Genomic DNA, 23317 nt, shown 5'->3' on the forward strand with positions numbered 1-23317 from the left:
ACATGGACATTTTCATAAGAAGACGTGACCATGTGCTGAATATCCAAAGCCTTATACATGCAAATGATTCACTTCTCCTCGGTCGTTTATGAGAAAATAAAAACAGAATACTTTATATATATCCATAAACAGAACTGGGACCTGAATAGTAAATTTTAAAATTCATGATAAAAAGCTATATTTCATAAAATATTTAAATATTTCAGTTGTTAATTGCCTTTAAAGCTATCAGTCCACACAAACATTTAAACATGTAAACAATTATTTTCTGACTGCAATCTTTATAGACTTTGTTAAACAAGGTAGCTTGTGCCGGAGTCTTAAAGCATTGTTGTAGCGTACTGCTTATGACTTATTTTGCTAGATGCATTTGGGCTTGATTATATGTAAAGTCATAAAACAAATTAAATTTATTGAGTTTCCTGGAAGAAAACATGTATCACAAATTAAATAAAATTCCTCCCTTACACATCCAATTAGAAGTACATCATTGTTCTTCATCAGTGGTAGTTAAGCTTTTAAAAACTGTATGAAAAAGTACTTCTAAATTGAGTATTTTTTGCTTGCTTGACCAGATAAAACACAATGAAGAAAAACACCAGGGAAGAAAGAACACCAGGAAAGAAATAGAGCAAGCAGAATGACACTACACACTATTGCCATGTGAATTTGTCAGACCAATTTCCTCTGATTGTGTAGCAGCAGGAGCTCATCCCTTTCATTCAATTTCCAAAGATATCAAGCCCACTATTTGTGATCCACAGTGCAATATAACTAGTAATAATCCTTTTAACTAAACCACATCAAATCTCTCACTATGATAATCCGTTAGGCATGGTGTTCCACCACAACCGCACCATCTGCACACGCTTCTGTCTTGTGGCATGCATAATTAAATTGTGATGGTAATTTGTTGCATTGCCGGGCTTGCCATCGTCTTAACTATTCATGTGCTGAGGGTTCACACTCTCACATAATGGAGTGGGACGTAGCATGGTTGTGTATTATGGACAAGACAAGCCTGATGTGCAAAAGGAAAATAGAAAATCACAGTGTGTCAAAACAAAGCAGTTTGTTTTCAACACAGGAATGCAACAAACCCAAGAAAACCTACTGTATACAGATCTTTAATTAATACAGTACACAGTAATTCCACATCCATGCTACATGCAGTGTCTTGACAAAGTATTCATACCCCTTGAATGTTTTCATATTGTCAGATTTTCTGACAGGACAGCTACAAATGTACTTTATTTGGATTTTGGCCCCCTAACTGCATAATTAGTATGTCTCTACCAAGTTTACACGTTTATAGCAAATATAAATTTCTTGCTCTTTTGTCTTTCTAAAACAGCTCAAGATTAGTTGGGTACTTGGGTAGAGAACATCTGTGAATATCAGTTTACAAGCATTGCTACAGACCATCAATTTGAAATAGGTTTTGAAATTTGACTAGGGCATTCCATTTATTATTGCAGCTATATGAACACTTTTACATCAATCTTCAGTCCTTCCTTGGTGACAAGAGGTAACTGATGGTGTTTAGTCTGATTTGTACAATAAGTTTGTTTTCTTTACTTGTTTTCTTAGGCTTTTATTTGCCTAAATCTTGATCTTTCAAACACTTTGGGGCACACAATTGCACACAAGTTTAAATGTAAACTAATTGAATAATTTATTGATTGATGTAAAATTTTAATTGTCCCGGATGTATTTTAAAACATTTGCACCTCTTTTACTCCCTCTTTCTGTGTGACACAGATTTACTACACTTTTGACCAATGGCAAATGAAACTTAAATGCAATCAACTTCTGTGTGGTTCTCATTAAGGTAGTCTCAACCCAATTTAGTCATTATGTGATGGTTTTGGATTAATGTTGTATACACTTTGCAAGTGCAGTAATCAATGAAGGGAATAAGGAAAGATTTAATGCACTTCATTTGGCTTAGAAAGTGCAATTGCTTCAGGATTAATATTAAACATAATAATGAGCCAAAGTCTTTGTTTACCTTAATTTGTTTGATGTCTGCATCTAATTTCAATGAAGTTACTAAGGGTTTGTTTACCTGATACCAGTGATCCCTGATTAGTGGCCTAATTAGATAAATCTACATCAGCAGTGAGATAAAAAGCATCTCCTTAACAACTCTCTTGAAAAATAACTTAACTATCGGCCAAATAATATTCTGCTGGTAATATGCAAAGCTACGAAAACATCAGCTATTTAAATACTTCTTCATTACTAATTTATTTTAAGCCATAGACCTATGGATGGAAACATTGATAAACAATAAGATAAAGTTCATAGCTACATAACAGTGTCAATGCAGTCTTACCTCAGAAATTATTTCTCGATTAAAACATGCACTGGTAGTCCCCAGTTGTTGCTGTGGGAGGTTTACATTGCAAAGTGGCATCTTAGCACAGCTGCATCTGTCTGCATGGTTATGAATATATGCACAGAGCATTATGACTGAATGCTCTTTTCAGAGCACTGATCACAAAAAAATTGCTGAGTTCAACCTTCTTAGATTCTGTAAAAGCTAACCTTGCAGAGTGGTTAGTATAAGCTTCTACCCGCCAAACTGCAAATGAGCCCAGAGGTTTCACCGTTATGATATGATGTACAGAACATGATCTGCACTCAAAGCTATAAACTCTGTTTGTTGAGTCTTCCTTGATGATGTTCTGGCATTGTGTTTTATATTATGCTTAATAAACAAGGTTAATCTGCAAGTTTCAGCAAATATGTTTCTGCAGTAGCTTTTTTCACCAATGGCAGAGATAATCAACCATAAGTAAAAACAAACATTTTACATGCACTGTAAAATGACGTGGTAAAATTTAGTTTTTCATGAATCTTGGATAAAGACAACTGTTTTTATTCTTGAAAGATAAAACCTGGGCTTCATTTATTTGTTTTGTTTTCAATCTATCATAATGTCAGACTTTCCAAATGACAATATAGAAAAGAAATGACAAAACAAGAAAGGGAAGATGACGATCCAATATGTTCAGAAATGCGTGCACTGATTTCATGGGTTAATGAGTGCTACAGCTGTTGTTTGACAAATGAGTTTTGTTATTTCCCTCTGTTGAACTGAACACAATCATCTGCTGTTAATATCTAATAAAATACATTCATGTTCCACCGCCACCTTCAAGAAACTTGGTTCAGGATTCTAGAACCAAACGCAAAAAGCAGACAGCACTGAGTTGCAGGAAAGGAGATTAAATCTACTTTCTATTAGCAATCACTTTAGTTACTAAAGTGCTAAAGGGAAAAAGTTTAGTAGCTGAGATGTTAAATCCAAGCTAATGATTTAATATCAGTAGCTTTCATTGTTTTTTGATAGCCACAAAAAACAGTGAAATTTATCAATGTTTAAATTAGTAAAATGCCTAGAGAAAAAACAAAAGAGCAAAATGCACCTTGGAGAAAGGCCAATAACTCACAAGTAAACATCCATTTGCTTTATGTCTTAAAGCAAATGGATTTATTAGTCAGTGGTGGTCACGGGTATGAAACTTTTTATTACATTGCATTTGAAATCAATGTTCACAAGACTGCCAAAAAGGCAAGGAGGCAGTTCTTTCATAACTGCAACCACATTCACTTAAGCCATACAACTTAAAAATAACATTAAATATAACAACATATGAGCAGCATCACAGATCTAATCATGGACAATAATTTTCAAATTAATGAATTCCATAATCTATATCATAACCTATAAAACTTTATCTAAAGTATATTTCTCCCCTTTCTGAATGAAACTATGTCATGTTTGAAGCTGGTGTCATGTTCAAAGTTTCAAACATATAACCATTCTGTTGACGCGTAATTTTTTTTCAATTAATTTTTAAAAAGACTTGTCTAATTGAGTACATTAAACTACTCATAAATCATTCACCTCAATTTAGTTTAACTCCATTCAAAAACATTTTCTTAATCCCAAAGGGAAACTATATGTTATTGTAACATCAACTATGAAAGTTTCTTTGAAAGTCATTAAAGACAGTGATGATTTAAGAAGCTTCTAACTGAACCTACTGTGATGTTTTGTTACTTGATGCCCAGGTTAGCCTATTGTGTAATGGGAAGTCGTAAAGGGTAGGAGGTTCTTAAAGAGACGGGGTAATAGATTTCAAGCTATCAAATCATGCTAAGATACTGAAAAAGTCTGAAGTTCTTTTTGACATGTATATACAGCATTTTCATAACTGAATGTAACAGTTTCTTGATTGTGCTATAAAATGGTATTATGTGCCCTGAAAATCTTTTTCTAAAAGTCTACATAGAGCAAATAATTTACATAGGAACACTGACAAGTATGGAACCGCTTACCTCTTTTGATCATATCTCTTTTGAGGTCACAAAAATACCGTTATTAGAATAAGAGGTTGTTATGGCTAAATCAATGTTCCATTAAGAACATTTTGAAGATGTTTTGGAAAAACATTTTTCTTGGTTTGTGAAAAATCTGATGAGCTGTACATTACACCAGAGAGAGTGTCTGTACATATTCTAACATGGCACAGAATGTTTTGTAGAGTTTGCATTGAGGGGTAATTTACTGCTTTGTGAACTTGTTACATAACAAAAAGGACCCATGTCCTTGTGAATGTTTTTTGTGTTTCTTGTTGTCAGTTTATGTAAAAGAGAAACATTTTTTAGCTATCTTAGCTACACTGGCTAAATGGTAAGCTGAATATCTGGATCTCACATTGGGTGTGTTACCATTGCCTTGAAGTAGAAAACAGTTAACATCTATGCTGACAGTATATGATGGCTATGTTTGATCTTAAGTTTTATCCTAAATCCTAATTTTGCCAGTGTTGCTTATTGCAAGTGACAGCAGAGCAACTAGTTGCTTTTTGGCTTTAATTTTTGTTTCAATACATTTCAAGAAAATAATTTTAAAAACAATTTTAAAACTAAGATAAATAAATGGAAGTAAGTTGTTGGTTTGTAATTGTTTTCATGATTGTTTTCTGTTTTAAACAGAAAAGTTGTACATGTCCTGTAAGAAATCGTTTTATTCTCTTATTGCTAAGCTTCTATGAAGTGAGAATGAAAGGAGCAAAGATCTGAGGGAAAAAAACTAAATTGAGGCAAGTTAACAGAAAAATATACTCAGAGACATTGTTAGTGGTGACTGTGTTTGTGTGTTGAGAGCATAACAGAGTGTTTTGCATGATGACAGCAGCATGCAAGAAGCACGGTTTGTCATTTATCATTTAGAATGGCTGCTTGTTAGAGCATGCACTTTAATAGTCACTCTGAACCACGAGAACCAAAAATGAGGAGATGCATTTTAATATCACATCAGCACTACAACACAATGTGAGTGCACACACAGGCATGTACTGCATTCAGGGTGGTAACACTTTGCAACAAAAAGTATTTGCCATATACTTATTTTTTTCTGTTTGTTTGTCAAACATTAATGCGTCAGATAATCAATCAAAGTATGATATTGGACAAAGAGAGCCTAAGAACAAAATGAAGATTTCAAATGATTTTATCTATTAGGAGGAAAAAAAAGGTTTCCAGTCCAACCTGACTCTATGCAAAATAAGAATCACCAACCTTAAATCAAGTTAAATTAAAAAAAAAAAAAATTCCACCAGCCACATTCAAAGTTGATTACTGAAAAATATGTAGAATCACAACATCACTAAGTAAAACACAACTTATCAGACAACTTAAAGTAAGTTAAACAATGTCAAAAGCAACACTCTGTGCCCCGATCTGAAACAAAGTCAGTGTCTATCTATCACTCTGGAACAGGTTACTAAAACATGTTTGCAGCTTTGGAACAGCCATTATCCACAAAGAAAAATAGTCTAATGGTCAAAGGGAAAACTTATTTTGTGGAAAGAGGTTTACAAAAACTATAAACTTTTCAAATATGATATGTTTAGCATTTACCTGAAGAGGTGAGAAGGTTGTTGTCATATAGTGGTAGACCCAGATTATCTGCTTTCACTTCTTGAAAGAGGTCTGTCACAGCTTATGGTATAAAGGATAGTGGGTAACACCTGGCCAAGATCACAACATAGTTTTTCTTTAATGTCTTCTTTGTTTTAAATTAGGTTAGGTGAAAGTAGTCAAAGATATTTTCAGAAAAATTGAGGTCGATTCTCAAATGCGCACTTAGCCTGATTATAAAGGAACAATTGAATGACTAGAAAAAGTACAATTGGCTTAATTATCCCTCCTCGTGCGGATAAAAGTCACAAACATAGCAGAACCGTCCTGTGGAAAGAGGCGAATGGCATTAAGGAATAGAACGGAGCCATTTCAATGAAGTTATAGCAGCCATTAAATTGTCAGGAGCCCTCGCCTTCGTGCCCACGGCTGCGTCAGCTTCCTTGTTGCGTGGGAGTGCATAGCAATGTGTTTGTGAAGAAAAAGGACTTCTTTATTGGCTTGATTGAAACAAGTGAGGAAAACTAGCTGTTTTCCTCTGTCACTGAACTGATGTTATTTCCTCGCCAAATGTTCAAAGCAAAAGATGAGGAAACTTAATGACAGTGATTGCTGGCAAGTATGTTCAACTCTCTCCTAGAACATAGATGGAAATACAATCCTCACACTTTTAAAGACTTTTAAACTGCATCTATAATTTGGACTCAGCTTGTAAAGAGTCACATTTCATCAAATGAAAATGTAGATGCGTTGCCCTTCGAGAGAAATACAGATTCAAGCATGAGTGGTTACACAGAGAGCTACACCAGCCGAAACAAGGAATTATAATTAAAACATTAATTTACTCTATAACCAGATCCTGAGTACAAATTAGGAAGTGCTTTCACAATATCTAGTTATAAATTGGCATCAGATATATTGCTGTGCAAAATATGAATATTTCTCCTTCACACTTTTCTTTCAAGTTCCCTCTGCCTGATGTATGAATAAAGCACAATTCAAAGGTAAATATCCCAAAACACATTGCATGGAAATGGCAGGAAATTAAGCACATTTTGTGAAACATCACATTCTTTTGTGTTATAAATACGAATGTAGCATGTCATGCACTCTAAAAACTGTGTATACATTGAAAAAGGGTGTGGAATCCACTTTATTCTTTTGCATTCTGACAGGTTAAGTACCTTTTTTTTAATTTCTTTTTAAAGTGGTCTAAAATTATGAGCTGAATTAATCAGAAAAGAGATCAGCTTCCCATGGACCTTACCAGAGGGACCGCTTTTCATTGGCTGATGCTAATTCTACGTGGTCACGTGCCTGGCCGTCTCACAAACACACTTAGCTTCCTGTTAGCTAAGTTCAGCATAATGGCAGAACTGATACAACTGCTACACCTTGAAGCCTGTCTGCTACACTGTCTGCTACACAGTCTTATATATTGTGAAAATCCGGTAGAAATTATGCACTAATCAGTCATGTTTACATAGAAACAACGAGCAAGGCTTTGCTTGTGAGACTTGCGATCACGTGGGTCAGTTGTGGGCGGAGCTTGGTAAGGTCAATTAGTCCAAGATTCCAGGATGTTGAGGTAAGTAAATATCAGAGTCTACAAGTTGTAGATCTGTAACAGTCAAATATTAGTATCAGTCTGCATATACACAGCAAATTCAAAAGTATTAAATATTTTGGTGTTAGTAGACTTTATGCAGAAGCAGAGTCCTCCATGGATTCTTCGAAGATTCAAGCTCCAAAAATTATTATGCAAGTTTTAATATCTCTGAAACCTCAAGCCTCAATTACACTTGTGTAATTGAGGCTTGTTGTTAGACTTGTAGTAAAAATTTATTCCTTGGTAGCATTTTTCATTGTTATGTTTTTTGTTTGTTATGATCCAGAGACCAACACTGGCTATCGTACTCGGAGACTGAAGACTGTCCAATGCAGTAGAGGAGCACGGTGATGTCCTCAGCCAAACTTCACCAACAGCCCAAAAACCCCAAGACAATCTGTGTTAGTGAGTGGACAGCTCTTCGGGGGAGAGAGGCCCAGTCTCTTATCAACAGAAACAGAAACTGGGTAAGAAGTGATGGATCTGAATATCAGATTGGTCTGTTATGTACTGGAATATCCGGCAAGATCTAACACTGAATAAGAGTTAGTAAGTGTTAAATTATTAACTCCAGCAGATTTGATATTTGACACTTAATTAGAGTTAAGGTACCAACTCTCCAAAAAGAGTTATTACCTTTGAAGATTCAAGCTGGTGTGTTAATTCCACACCAGAATTCACACTTTCTGGTGTGGGCCCATGTAGACACTTTAAAAGTGTTGAAATCAAATCTGACAGAGTTAATTTGGGCCTGCTGGATTTGCTGTGTTCAATTATTTTTTGAGCACTGAAGATCCCTCCAAAAGCTTAACTTTTTTTATGAAATAAACATGGTGCCTAAAATAACTTGAGGATACCAGAGGGAACTTATTCTAAAGCTGGATGATCTTAGTTACCCTTTCATTAAAAATGTAGTAGACGTATTATAAAACATGCTGTGCCACAAAGCAGCTGAACAGTAGGAAGATGAAAACTGAAGCACCTATTTGGAATCAAACTGGCTTTAAAATGGTACAGATTTTTATTTTATTATTTTTTTACCTCCTCATGATTCCTTCACAGGGCTCACTCGCATAATATCATGGTTGCAGCAGGAATGCCATTTCAGTCAAATTACTTCAGTATGAATAAAACAAGACTCGACTTCTAAGGAGGAAATGTAGCCTAGAGAATCTAGAACCTGGAGTATGTGTATAATTATAAATGAGAGAAATGGATACTTATGTGTTTTTCGAGCATATTGAGCTCCACTAACTGAATCAATCACATTTTATTTAAAATCAAATCAATAATCCTAAACTTACAAGGCTTTGACTAATTAATAGTTACTTGTGTTCTCTAACCACATCATGTCTGAAAACCCCCTGTGATTGTATTTACTCATGTTGACTAGAGAGTAAGTGAAACCCCAGGAAAAAAATGGATTAATATTATTATTATTTAAAGACTTCATGGCCAATATTCTGCAATGTTACTACAGGCTTGTTGGTTGCTGTCCAACTGGCATCACTAGAACCTGCTGCCAATCCAACTGAAAATGTCAGATTTAGATGGGTTTGGTGCAAACATTCAGCAATTACAAGACAGATGCATAGTAGGTGATTTTAACAACAACAAAAATGTTTTGAAGTTTTTCACTAAAAACAAAAAAGTTTTTGATCGCTAACGGAATTTTCTTAAGTTACAAATGATTAATTTGAACATCCAAAAGTCATACTCACATTTAGACACAAACAAGTGAACACACACAGAGAGACACATGCAGTCAGGATATAAAATGTGGATACTAGCCACTCACACAGACAGCACCTGTCAGCTGGTGTTGTGGGACAGCCAAGGGCTTGTTTGTTTATTTCTTCCCCTTTCTCTCTTTCTCTCTCTTTCTCCCTTTAGCACAGTGCGTTTGTGTGTCTTGATTCGAGTTCTCCATTTTTTACCACTCAGTCCCCCTCACCTCTCCACCTGCTGTTCTTTCCTTCAGCACATTCCAACTCTCTGCCTGCTTCGTACCCGACCATCATACCTCCATCCATTAGATCTCTTCTCTCCTTCTCTGCACCTGTGACTGAAAAACAGACTCTCTCAGTCTCTCTCTGCCTCCCTGCTCATTACATCCCCGAGGCAGCCACTCCATCATCGAGAAAGGCCAGAGATAAGCTACAAGAGTACACCTGTGCCCTGCATGAATGCCGTACCCAGACTCAGTGACTCGGCCAATTCAAAGCCAAATAATGGTATCAGCAAAGCCCAGTCTTCAGACAAATCAACATGACAGCTTTATCTCTTAATACCTGTCCCAGATCACGATATGGGCCTCATTAGCAAATGAGGAAAGCAATGATCAGTAAGAAAATCGGAAAACATTGATGCTGCAACAATATGATTGTGAGGGATTAAGTATACAAAGCTCATTTAGAGAGAGAACAGGTGGGAGTTGGATAAAAAAAAATGTTTGTCTTCTATCAGCAAAGTGCTGCTAAATGTGAAATAAAGCAGGGGACAAAAGAACAAAATGAACACTTTACAAAACTCAATAAATACTCAGGTTTGCATTACTAATCACACAGTAGCAAGTCAGTAGATGAGTTGGAAGAATAAACCTTCCCTTTGCAGGACAAGACATTTCCCACAACAAAATACTTAAGAAAAGAGTTGTTATTCCTCAGCACCACTGACTTCAAAAACCCACATTAATATTTTATGACAACTATCCAACACTTTAAAATTCTATATTTTGTTAAATTATAAATCTTAAAAGTAAGTTTGTCTGTCCTCATTTAAACAAAGTAAACCAATTAGTTTTTGACTCACATTTCTAGACTTCCATATGAAAAATACAGATACTTTAACCTGCATGAACACCTTTAATAGCTGCATAAAATTAATTGCATAATTTAAATGCACTAATCAAGAAAATAAAATCAATCAAGTGTTTCAGGAGTAGATGAAAGTAGCCATGACAGAATTAGAGAAAAATCATAAGCCCCACTGTTCACAGTCATTGACAACAGTACAGCAAAGGAAAGCAACCTCCAGAGAAATCAATAATCAGGGACAAAGTGAGAGAGAGTAGATAAGGAACCTCTCCATCATCCACGGATCAATGTTTTGAGTTTGTTACTGATGCACAAGCAGAGCAAACTATACAGTCAGTTATTAAGCAGGCAAAACTACATTCAAACTAGGAAACCTAAAGATACGCAGGCATGTTTCTGATTTTGATTAAAAATATGTGATGGAAACAGTGGTAGCATTTCATATGGGTCCTATGGGCAGTTGTGCTCAAAAAAACTTTGAATTTGTGCATAGGAAGGCAATGGTGAGATGGCATCCCTGTAAGGAGTCCCCTGACCCCCATCTTTTGAAAAAAGATGCCCAAATCATTTAATCCAAGTCATATGCTTGAAAAAATAATTCAACCAAATATTATGGAAATGCATGTACATTTCTGAATTTAAAGCTAAAAAAATTATTTTATTGCTCATAACTGTCCTAAAATAGGAGTTTAATTTAATGTATTTAATGTTAGATAAACAGGAAATAAGAATGTATGTTAATAGACTGTATGTAAATATTTAACTTGAACTCTCTAAAAATTCATGCTTGAATAAGGTGAATTCACTGTGTGCTCCTCTGAATTCAATGCATATTTTTATGATTTGTTGAAGACATTCATAAGTTATAGAAACCATTCTAATCGAATAAATCTACAGCAAACTTTATACTCCATGCTAATACACCTGAGATACTTGCAGCTTGATTCCAATTTGCATTGAACATTTTAAGTAATTCACCTATAAGTTGCATGCAAGGAAAAGAAAGCACTGAAGAGAAATGTTAAAGCTGGTGCTTGCTTGTGCTGCTATTTATATTTCTACAGAGACTTTAGGTCTGACTTCATGAATCTCATCTAATAGCTCCACTGTGAGTAAAACCTGGTAAAACCATTTAATGTTGTAGCCTGACCTAGAAAAAAATACTCAATTTGTTATTTTTGTCCTAAATGGAATAACTGAGAGATAAGCTTTTTTTTTTTTTTTTTTAAGACATAATATAATCTTTTTAATCTTAAGTTTGGAAGTTAATCACATTTGATCCAGGTTTTATCAGTTTATTTATTACTGCAATCAATGATGTGCACATCCTCCCCTATTAACAGTGCAGGTCCTGCAGTAAATCTAGTTAAGAGCAAAAAGCCTGAAAACTGAACTACTAAACAAATCAACAAATATGAAAAAGTTGTAAAAAAAATCCTTCTTAACACTGTAAGATTCAATCAAACATATGGACAGAGCTTGTACTTTGCCTTGCACAACTATTCATACTTTTTCACTTTCATTTTGTAGCATCACAACCACAAATTGTTGTGTATTTTGCCAGGATTTTAGGTGATAGACCAACAAATAGAAAAACATAATTTTCAAGAGGATGGAAATACAAATAGTGTTGTACAAGTTGTACAACTAAAACTCTACATAGGATGTATTTATATTCAACCCTCAGAGTCAATAAGAATCATGTTTAGTTGCAATTACTGTTGCTTAAATTCACTGGAATTTCCTGAATGGAAAGCATCTGCGAACATTAATGTAGATCTAACTAAATATTTCTGGTCATTGTCCGAATGAAAGGTGAGTGTCTGCTCCTGTCCCAAGGTTTTTGAAGTCATTATGGGATTTATCTTTTTTCCCCCTCATCCATTTACCTATCGACCATGGCTAGATTCCCTGTTCCTGCTAAATAAAAAAATTATAAATATATATCCATCCATCCATCCATCCATCCATCTTCTTCCGCTTATCCGAGGTCGGGTCGCGGGGGTAGCAGCTTCAGAAGGGAGGCCCAGACTTCCCTCTCCCCGGCCACTTCTTCTAGCTCTTCCGGGGGAATCCCGAGGCGTTCCCAGGCCAGCCGAGAGACATAGTCCCTCCAGCGTGTCCTGGGTCTTCCCCGGGGCCTCCTCCCGGTGGGACGTGCCCGGAACACCTCACCAGGGAGGCGTCCAGGAGGCATCCTGACCAGATGCCCAAGCCACCTCAACTGGCTCCTCTCGATGTGAAGGAGCAGCGGCTCTACTCTGAGTCCCTCCCGGATGACTGAGCTTCTCACCCTATCTCTGAGGGAGAGCCCAGCCACCCTACGGAGAAAACCCATTTCGGCCGCTTGTATCCGCGATCTCGTTCTTTCGGTCATGACCCATAGCTCATGACCATAGATGAGGGTGGGAACGTAGATCGACCGGTAAATCGAGAGCTTCGCTTTTTGGCTCAGCTCTCTCTTCACCACGACGGACCGGTGCAGCGCCCGCTTGACAGCAGACGCTGCGCCAATCCGCCTGTCAATCTCCCACTCCCTTCTTATAAATATATAAAGATCCCCATTGCATAATGGTGCTACAACCTTGTTATAGTGTAAATTGTGTGTTCAGAATGATGTGAAGTCTTGGCTTTCCTCCTCACACAGTATATGAAACAGTGTGTGAAATATTTCAAGCACATATTGGAGTACAGCTCCAAAAACCTGAGTAAAGTTTCATATCTTCTCCCACTCAGTTTAGAAAGTGAAACTCATGATTCATTATACACCGAAATATGTGGAATATTTCAAGACTTTTCTTGCACTTTGGGTGACTGTGACTTACTGAAAATGAGAACCCAAAATTCAATTTCATTATAGCTTTTTCATTGAAAGCTAAGTGGAGGGAACAAGTGTGCTAGATAAAGATGCATGACCAGCAAAGATAACCACAATCCTGAGCAACATGCTTCATTTAAACCTTTGTCATATATTGTGCCACAAAGCAAATGAATCTACAGAAGTAATCAGAGCACAGAACCCACATCAAGCACCACAAGAAATTCAGCAGAGATGGAATGGAAATGTAGAACGTTGTTACTCACCTAGGCCTGGTGGATTCTCCGGACACGGTGGCAGCGGTTTGGGAGAAGGTGTCTGATTGTTCTCAGGCTGCAAGCTCGGGATCAGCTGTTCAACAGCAGCCAGGTAGGTGGCTGATGTCGCATTTGGTCTCGAAAGGTTGTAGTAGTAATAATGATGTCCGCTGCCCGTTCCGCTCCCGTTAATCCTGGACCCGTTTCTGCCGTTGTTGAAGCGGCTGAAAAGGTCAAACCGCTGTGAGTAGACGTCGAAGTACAGGATCATCATGATGAGGAAGTGGAGCAGGCAGAGCAGCAGGACGCCTTTGCAGATGCGCTCCAGAGTCCGGCCCAACATCAGCCGGGTCATGGCAGACAGAAGTGGCCGTCCTGTGACAACCAGCCACGGCAACGCTGGCGTGGCGCGGCTATATGAGTGCCATCATTCTGTTGTTTCTGCAGGTGATATCAGCTGCTGCTAAATCACTTATGAGCTCATGTGGATTGTTGATACTCAGTTCACTGACTTCAGCATAAACTTTGGGTCTGTCATTTTCACTAACATATTTTGCAGAAGACGTTCTGAAGGTCAAAGATTCTTCTCTGAAAATCCATTTATCCTGACATGTAGATGTGCCAAGTGGCAGCACAAGCATCGAGGTTCTCCATTTTTAACACAGTTCAAGAAGTCAAAGATATGTTTCTTATGTTGATGATTTCCAAATGATTGGTGAATGGATTGATGGCACAAATGTTCATTGGTGAAGAGTATCTGCTGATATGTCCATTGGAAAGGCTTTTTCTCTCATGGCACCAAGAAGGTAGTCACAAACCTGAAGAGGGAAAGAAACAAACAGTGAGGAAACCATGTCAATGGTCAAAAAAGTCCTCTAAAAGGTTTTGTCTGCTTTTACTTTTAAATATTTCAGATCAAACACATTTTAATATCAGACCAAAGAAACCCGAGGCAATACAAACTTTAGTTTTCAAATTTCCTTTTATATTATTAAGAAAGGATTTTCCAATATGAAAATATATGAAAAACCAGATTTTCCATTTGATTAATTTCATTAACCACACCCGAGCTGATTTCTGTCTGACCCGTAGAATCAAGAATCCACTTAATGTAAAAGATTTCTAAAAGCAACACAACGCACACCAATATAAAGAAATTTAAATAATTTAAATTTAAAGAATTTAAAAAGAAGAAAAAAGAAAAAAATGAGAAGCAAAGTCACTGAAAAATGTCAGCCTGGAAACAAGCAATTTCTTAGAAATTAGAACTCCAGCAAACCCCAGTCATTATCCACAAATTAAGAAAACATGAAACAGTGGTGAACCTTCCCAGGAGTAGAAAGCCTGCCAAAATTATTCTAACAGAATAAGCTACTCATCCAGGAGGTCACAAAAGAACCCAGAACAATATCTAAAGCTCTGCAGGCCTTGGATTCACATAAAAATGAGACTGAGCAAAAATTACATCAATTGCAGAGTTCCCAGGAGAATACCACTGCTGACTAAAAACAAAACATTTGCCAAAAAGAAAACATCTAGATTATTTATCCCCAAGACTTAGGAAATATACTCTGCTCAGTGGCATCAGAAAATTGAGACTGTATGGAAGACAGTTACTTCAGGCACAAAGCCAACACTGCATTTGAGAAAAAAGATCATCATACTGAATGTCTAACATTCTTGGAGAAAGTGTTATGCCCTGGGTCTGCTTTACCTCTTTAGGACCTCAATAAGTTGCCTTCATTGATGGAACTACACATTCTTTTTACTAGTAAAATCTCATTGCGGACAATGTCTGGTCAACACTTAATGACCTTAAGCTCAAGAGCAATTAGGTTACACAAGACAATGATACAGTGGCTGAAAGAAAGCAAAATTAAGTTTTTCTCTGGAGTGGCATGTCAATGTCTGAACTTAAATCTGATTGATATACTGTGTCTTGAACAGCCTGTTCATGCTGGAATACTGTCTGAATTAAATTCATTCTGCAAGGGAAAGTGGGCCATACAGTCATATCCAGACTCCATCCAGCCATCGGCTATATCCACTTATCCTTGCAGGATCGCAGGAGGACTGGTATCCATCTCCAGTGGTCATTGAGTGAAAAGTGAGGGTCAGCCTGGACAGATCGCCAGTCCATTGCAGGGCAACGTAGAGAGACACAGGACAAACAACCATGCAAACACACACTCACATTTGAAGACAATTTAGAGAGACCATAACCCAGCTTATGTGTTTGGAACGTGGCAGGAAGCCAGAGAGCACAAGGAGAACATGCAAAAAGACCCCAAGTCGGGACTCAAACCCAGGGTCTTTTTTTCTGCAAGGCAGCAGCAGCAGCACTACCAGCTGCTTGATGGCAGCTGTTACAACCAGAGGTGGCGCAAGCAGTCATTAGGTTTGTTTTGAGTAGCTTTTTGTCCCATTTCCTAATTTCTCAGCTCATCTTTAATATTAACATTTTACTTGATAATCTTAAAAATGTGGCAAAAAAAAAAAAGCAGAAAGAAACGATCTGTAAAGGGCAAATCCTTTAAATACAAAGCATTGTAATTTAAAGGTCAATATCATTTTCCTGTTACCATTTAAATAGTCATCCTCTTTTGCTTCCTTAAGCCAGTGCAGGTGAAAACACCTAATTTTAGAGGTGTTTTCTGACTCAGTACAGAGACTCCTTGTATTATTAGCAGCATAAAATCGAACTAAACATAATCAATCTTACACTGGCACTTTCAGTATTCAGTGACCTTGTTCGTGTTGGCAATGCCTGGTTGAATAGCGATGAAATAAATGTAGATTTTTTCTCCCAGCAGAAGAACGAGTACATACGTGTATTTCAAGGAATAAAAAGGGGGGGAAAATACACAATCGATAACAAAAGCATTTACAGACGCAAACGAACCAAGAGCCTTGACTGGGGCAGTTCAGCCAAATTGACATGCCAAGTCAATTTTCCAGTCAAGTGGTTTAAAAAGCATTTATGATAAAATGAGACTGCAAGTGGGAATACACAAAGCAATGAACATATGAGGAAAGGAGAGGAGGAGGACGCTCTTAGTGCATTCCCAGGAGCGAATTACTGAAGGGTTATAGCTTTTCCAATAAATGAGAGGAAAAGACAAGGAAGATAAAAACCCAGAATGACATCAGATTTCATGATGAAAACCACAAGAACTTCTATAAGCTCACAATATTTTTATGCTAATAGCAGTACTGTGAAAAGGAATGAAATCTAAAGAATATGTCAGCTCTGATTTTCTGCACAGCTGAACATTACAGACAACCTCTGGAAAAGTCTTGAATTCATAGAGAATAATAGACCTTTGTAAGCTTTCTTTGCAGAGTTTTTTTTGTTTTGTATAAACATTCTAATTAAATCAATGTAATCTAAAATTAAATCGAAATACATGCCATCTTGGCAAAATGCATAATCACTAATTGTATTAACTCCAATGTCAACACGTAACTTTTACATTAGACTTTAATGCATTAAATGATAGAATGCCAAGTATGTCAGAAACACTTTAATTCAATGCAAAAACTTACAGCAGCCAATATTTCTTTTCTTTTTTACTTGTGAAAATCATAATCTATAAAACATACAGTGCTATAAAAGTGTGCATACCACTTGAATCCCCTCTGTTTATACACCAATAGCTCTGGCTTAATAAGGTCATGGCCCCACCTCACGTTCTGTGCAATTTCTAGCAAGTTTCCTCCAGGATTACTCTGCGTTTAGCTCCACCTATCATCTCAGTTCTCGTTATCCTATCTTACTGAAAACATCCTCCTGCATGATACTTCAATTTCCATATTTTGCTGCTGGGATGGCACATTCAGGTTGATGTGCAATGTTAGCTGTCTGCCTCACACCGTCTTCTGCATGTAGCGCCATCTAACCAGTGCATCTTAGTTGTGTCTTCTACAGGGCTTGTAGCAACCTGTAAATAGTTGTATTTGGCTTGAGATGTTCAAAGGACATTGTATAAAGGCAAGCATGCTTTAACTACTGTATATCCATGACATGTCTGGTGTGCTCCTTGGTCTTCATGATGCTCTTTGCTCACAATTGTACACTAACAAACCTAAAGCCTCCACAGAGCAGCTGTTAATAATTAGATTAAATTACACACAGCTGAAGTCTGTAGGTGACTTCTGTAGGCAATTGATTGCACTTTATTTAAGGAAATCAGAGCATATCTACCCATTTAAATTCATATACAAGTAAAGTACACAAAATTTTGTGGCCAAAATGTAAAAATGTTACATGAATTTGTGTCCTTTGGCAATATCCTCAATTAGTATCAACCGAGGTTTAGTGGAGTTTAGTTTAACAAACTGTGCAGAATCTTAATCAATCTATGTTCTTGTTCACATCTTGTTTTCACCAAAATTGTTATTGTTTTTAAATGATTATTTCACATTTTCAGCTGATTTTGTGCTGTAGTAATACACCCAGAAATGTGTCTTTAAGTACTTACACAGAATTTTTATATTTTCAATTCTTATCTGTACATTTGTATCTTAAGATATCTTTTAGTTTCTGAACAATATATATATTTGGTTATATTCAGATATTCTAACATTTGTTTTACTAAAACCTTGTGTCAATGTTGTGACCATCTCCCTAAATTTCTGCAGATTTCCAACAGAACAGGAAAATATCTGTGCATTTGCAAATTACACAAATTTATGATTCCTGACACTTTACATATATCACTGATGCATAAAATATTTCCTGGCCTACCATCGACGCCTGCAGGACTCTAAAACTGTTTTCTAAGAAGTTTCCTCTGTATTCTTCCATTTGTAGATATTACCTGACAGTTCAATGACTGATCATCAGGTCTGTATGTGAATAAAGTATACATTATAGTGTGAATTAAAATAACATGATTTAACATATCAATCACACCACAATGCTTGTGCATGGTTTTTGAGCCATGGTAGCTGTTTTAGTATCCTAATCAACTAGGACATTTCTTTGATAGGTAATCAGAAAGTAATATTTTGACCTTATTTTGTCTTTCAACAAGGAAGATCCATAAGAAGAGAGTTTCCTCTACTGTGCAGGTATTGAATTGCATAGCTCAGCAGGGAAACCAGAAAAAAAAATCCACAGCCAGGATTGAGAACCTGTTTTGCTCAGTTGCACAGGACGTCTCAAAGATCAGTGAAGACAGAATACAGATCAGCACATTTCCTCTTATATGGGAACAAAAAGAAACCCCGAAGGCTCCAAATCCATTTTTCTCACAGCATCTTCGTTATCTAGCATAACACTGAAGTCTTCTCAATTCTACAAGTGAGTGTGAGTATTGCTTTGTTTGTTTTGTTTTACAAAGGTCATCTGACTCTTTTAGATTGTTGTCAGAGTTCCTGTCTCTACCACCCAGGTCTTCAATAGCTTTCTCTATGGAAATATCAAGCACACCAGAGCTGAGTGCTCAGATTTACCTTAACATGGTAAAATAAAATATAAACAAAACCAGAAATGAATCTTTAAAACTTAAAGTCTAGGAATGGTAGAGACAGACAGAGACTTTGCTCCAGTCGCAGAGAGAAATAGACCCTTTTTGTAAGCAGTTTATTCAAGGATGCCTTTAAATCCCTTTTTAACAACAGCAATAAATTTCATAACAGAAGCCCATTATATCATGACTGTCAAGGAGTCCACTGAGAAATACTACAATAATAACTGCCAGTTTCTGTCTACACTAGGTTTCAGTGCTGCCTCTAAAGGCAGAACAGCACAGAGGTTCTGTCATCACTTTCATCATCGCCATCACCATAGAGGCAATGGGTTTTATAAGTCAGGTCAAATAAAAACAGAAATATGATGCAAATGATAGCACATTTGATTAGGTAAAAAATAAAAAGCTAGAAAAAAATCTGAAATAAATATTAATATGAAGTCTTTTCCCCCATTTTATTTAAGATGTTACAGGTTCAGTCAACTTTATAGAATGCCCATTCTTGTCATAACCACCCTGACAAACATTTCGTCCCCCTCTTCATGTAAACCTATTGTGTGATGGGTCTGAATTTTATGAATGTGTTTATTTATGCAGAAAACACTACTCGATTTCCATGAGCTGCTGTTGGGACTATCTGTGCTACCTTGTAGAGCAACGTTTGTAGAGACCGAGCAGATTTTGAGGAGCAATTGCTAGAGGTCGTGAGGAAGTACGTTCGGAAATATTTTTCTGGTCTGATACAGCAGGAGAATGCCTCAATAACGTTTTCTTTTCTTTTTTTTTTAATAATGTGAAAAATAAAATGAGATTTTCCAGACATCAATTATTTCTTTCAGCTACAAACTTGTGAATTCATAATAGTCGATATTCTATGCTATGATCACTGTGTTTACTATGCTGTTGTTGTAAATCACACATGGCATAAACTATGATGTACACTGTAGCAAAACAACAAATAGAAACATAACAACAGTGGCGCAAAAAGTGGGTATGCAGGGTATGCAACGCATAGGGGCGCTGCACTAGAGGGGGCGCCAAAACCCCGTCTCGAAAAATGTTTTTTTCTTGTTGGCATTTTCTATAATTAACAGAAAGAAATGATCAATAACAGGGGAACAGCACTGATTAGGCGCCCCTCTGCTCCTTCACCTCCCTTCCTGTCGCTCTCCCTTCCCATGCAGGTGGCTGTGCACGCGCCCCTAAGAGTACGCAGGCGCGTTTTTTATTTTTTATTTTAGACTACCACTCGTAGTGCACTTGACAAAATGGAGCGGCAGAAAAAAAAGCTGTCCGGGGCGCAAAACAGAAAAAGTAAAAGGGAGAAGGATAAAGATGTTGGCGGGATGAAAAAAAGCCTTTCAATGTGGTTGAAAGATAGTAGGTAAGTACCGTCAGTGTATTAGCAGGACAGGAGGGCTGTAAATAATCAAGTTAGCTAAAGCTAGCAGCTAGCCTAATACGGAATCGTCCCATATTTGCTGTTAAAAGTTGCCTCCCCTATTAAACCATTAAGGGACGCGATTTGTTTTGTATTTCTATGAATATCTGATACATAAACATGTCACAGACACATAACCGCGCACTAAGTAAGAATGACCGAAATAAAACTCAGGAAATATTAACACAGGAAAGCTAAAGCTGCTGTGGCGGCAGTGCCCAGCTATGGTCCAACACTTAGCCCTCCTGGGTGCATTTTTTTCACTCATATGTATTATGGATTCTTTAATTAAAGATGAGTTGTTCAAGTTCATGTGTGTATCAGACAAATTAGTCATCAGAGTCACTAAAGCCCTTAAACTCAAAAAGGTTGGTGACCTATTTTACCAACCTTTTTGGCAGGGGGACACTTGAGTTTAAATGTCTTATTCAATACCACTACAGTGGTATTGTGATGTATCTGATAAGTCAGATCAGATGTAATGTCCAATCAGTAACTGTTATCCAACAAGGAGATGATTTAAATTAAAGTTTAATTTCTATTGTAGTTTGACTGCTGTATTTTTTAAGCCTATTTAACACAAAATGTATGTCATTCAGCTGTGATGGTGGAGAGAAAGAAGAGAAGATGATGAAAGAGGAAGAATCAGGACAGACAGGGGAAGGCAACAGGTTGGTCTAATGCAGGTGGAAGTGAGGGAGCAACTAGTCCATCTCAAGCACAAATTTTTAAACATTATTTTTAAAAACGGTAAGATCTGTAATTTTTACAACTAATAATGCTTTTTTGACCACATGACTTAGTGGAGAACACCACAGACAAGGGATGAAGGAGACAGACATGAGGTCAGTGATAGAGGAGACAAGTGATGAGATCAGGTAGGCATTAGGAAAGCAACAAAAACCTATATACCACGATGGTTTGAGTTTCTGATGACCATCTTTGATTGTGTTCTTTTTTTGGGAAAATTAGTGCAGGCAGTCATGGTGAGTCAACCACGAGAAACAGAAAGGTGCAGATGAGGGAGAGGAAGAGCAGAGAGGACTAGATGATGAAGAGAGAGAGAAGCACAGAGCTGCGGAGGAGAGAGCCGAGACAAGGCTTTATTCAGAAGAACCATCTGAATGGCCTTTACCACACAAAATGGGGGACACATTTAGGCAGTACATGGTTGTAAATGGCCCACAGAAAGTTTCTGATGGTCCATATCCAAGATCAGAGAAGAATAAGAGGTGTTTTTCCAAAGCATACTGTTTTCGTTTACTGTCTAATGGAGAGAAAGTTGAACGAGATTGGTTACTGTATTCTAAAAATACTAACAGAGTCTATTGTTTTGCATGTAAGCTTTTTGGTGAAGCTAAAGTTCTTGACACATGCCTTGTGGAGGGGTATAATAACTGGCGATGTCTTTCAAAAACACTGAAGCACCATGAAACCAGTAGTTCTCACATAAATGCTTATCTGACGTGGAAAGAAATGGCATTTCGCTTACGCCTAGGTAAAACTATTGATAGTGAACTGCAGAAAACCATGGCAGCTGAAAAAGCACACTGGAGAAGTGTGTTGACTAGAGTTATCGACTGCATACTTTTCCTTGCAGAGAGAAACTTGCCACTAAGGGGGAAAAATTCTCAGTTAGGAAATCCTAAAAATGGAAATTTTCTGGGAATCCTTGAGCTCATAGCGCGATATGATGTAACACTGGCAGAGCATCTTAGAAAGGCTGCCTCCAAACAAACCACTGGATATCTGACATGGTGCACTCAGAATGAATTTTTAGATTCAATATCAGAGTGTGTTTTGAGTAAAATATCTGCCAAGATCAAGTCCTCTAAGTACTTTGCAGTGGAACTGGACTGCACACCTGATATTTCAAAGCAAGAGCAGGCCTCAGTCATCATTCGATATATGGGGGGGGCGCCGAAGATATGTTCGCATCCACCTCAAAAATATGGAGTTGCGCCCCTGCATAACAAAACTAGCATACCAAAGTATTATATATATATATATATATATAATGAGAGAGAGAGACAAATGGTCTGTAGAGACATGGACTAAAGGCTGATTAATGACCAGTTCAAAGAAGCTAAGATGGATGTCATAGGATGTGTTTATTATCTATAATGCCATAAAATGTTTCAATGCAATTTTTTAAAAAACCATTTGAGTTTAGGAAATGCACAGAGGAGCTGACCTAATGTCTTGCCACTCTTTTTCTCTAATCACAGAGGACAGGTACGAAAATATATTCTACTTACACTAGGAAGTAAAAGCTGTGAGCTTCGTTGAACAGGAGATGGAGGTGTTCGCTGAGCGAATTCCATTTCCAAGTAAAGCTCTCACACAGGGCTGTTAACTTGTTAATGTGCACCTTTGAAATTTACATTTCAAATAAGGCTTGATTAGATCACAACTCACAAATGTATAATACTAAACATGCATAGATTATGCATGTTTAGATTCATCTATCAGAAAGGCAGTTATTTAGATTAGATCATTAACATGCAGTACATTAGTCCAGCTGTGGAGAAACTGTAACATTGGCAGACTGTGAAAGATCTCTTAGAGACACTGTAGTCCATCAATGCTCTTGGGTCTTGTCACACAAATGTGATGGACTCTTTCAAACGTCACATGTATATATCAAAATATCAAAGAGCAAACTTAAATGATTTTCTGTCTGCAACATCTGTATCTTACATTTTTAATTTGGTCAGCAGATGGATGCCCAGATTGGTGATTTGTGATGCTACATAATTCATCGTGTGGGGACCTAGCATATGTTGCAAGGAGCAATAGTCTGTAAAAAGATTCATTTTTTACAAGAAGGGTCAACAGAAAACAAAACACCGGGCCTTCCATCACATCATCAGTCACAAGGATAAAGCCTGTCACAAACAGAAGAAGTAGATAAGAAGTAGAAATAAATATAAAAGCTATTTCTAATTTTTGGAATGTCTTGGTA

The 23317-nt window shown here is 37.1% G+C and overlaps 1 protein-coding gene across 3 annotated transcripts in view; it reads right to left on the reverse strand.

Annotated features, from left to right (window-relative positions):
* b4galt2 (UDP-Gal:betaGlcNAc beta 1,4- galactosyltransferase, polypeptide 2) overlaps positions 1-23317 on the reverse strand; it is a 162559-nt gene that overhangs the window by 120113 nt on the left and 19129 nt on the right. For 2 of the 3 annotated variants that reach the window (XM_028020621.1, XM_028020625.1), the window contains exon 2: positions 13447-14255. In XM_028020621.1, the coding sequence (XP_027876422.1) occupies positions 13447-13792 (346 nt within the window). In that variant the 5' untranslated portion in view covers positions 13793-14255. Of the gene's footprint in view, positions 1-13446; positions 14256-23317 lie in introns of those variants that run through there. The other variant, XM_028020622.1, reaches the window with a different exon arrangement.

Source organism: Xiphophorus couchianus, chromosome 6 (genome assembly GCF_001444195.1).
Source record: "Xiphophorus couchianus chromosome 6, X_couchianus-1.0, whole genome shotgun sequence".
NCBI lineage: Eukaryota > Metazoa > Chordata > Actinopteri > Cyprinodontiformes > Poeciliidae > Xiphophorus > Xiphophorus couchianus.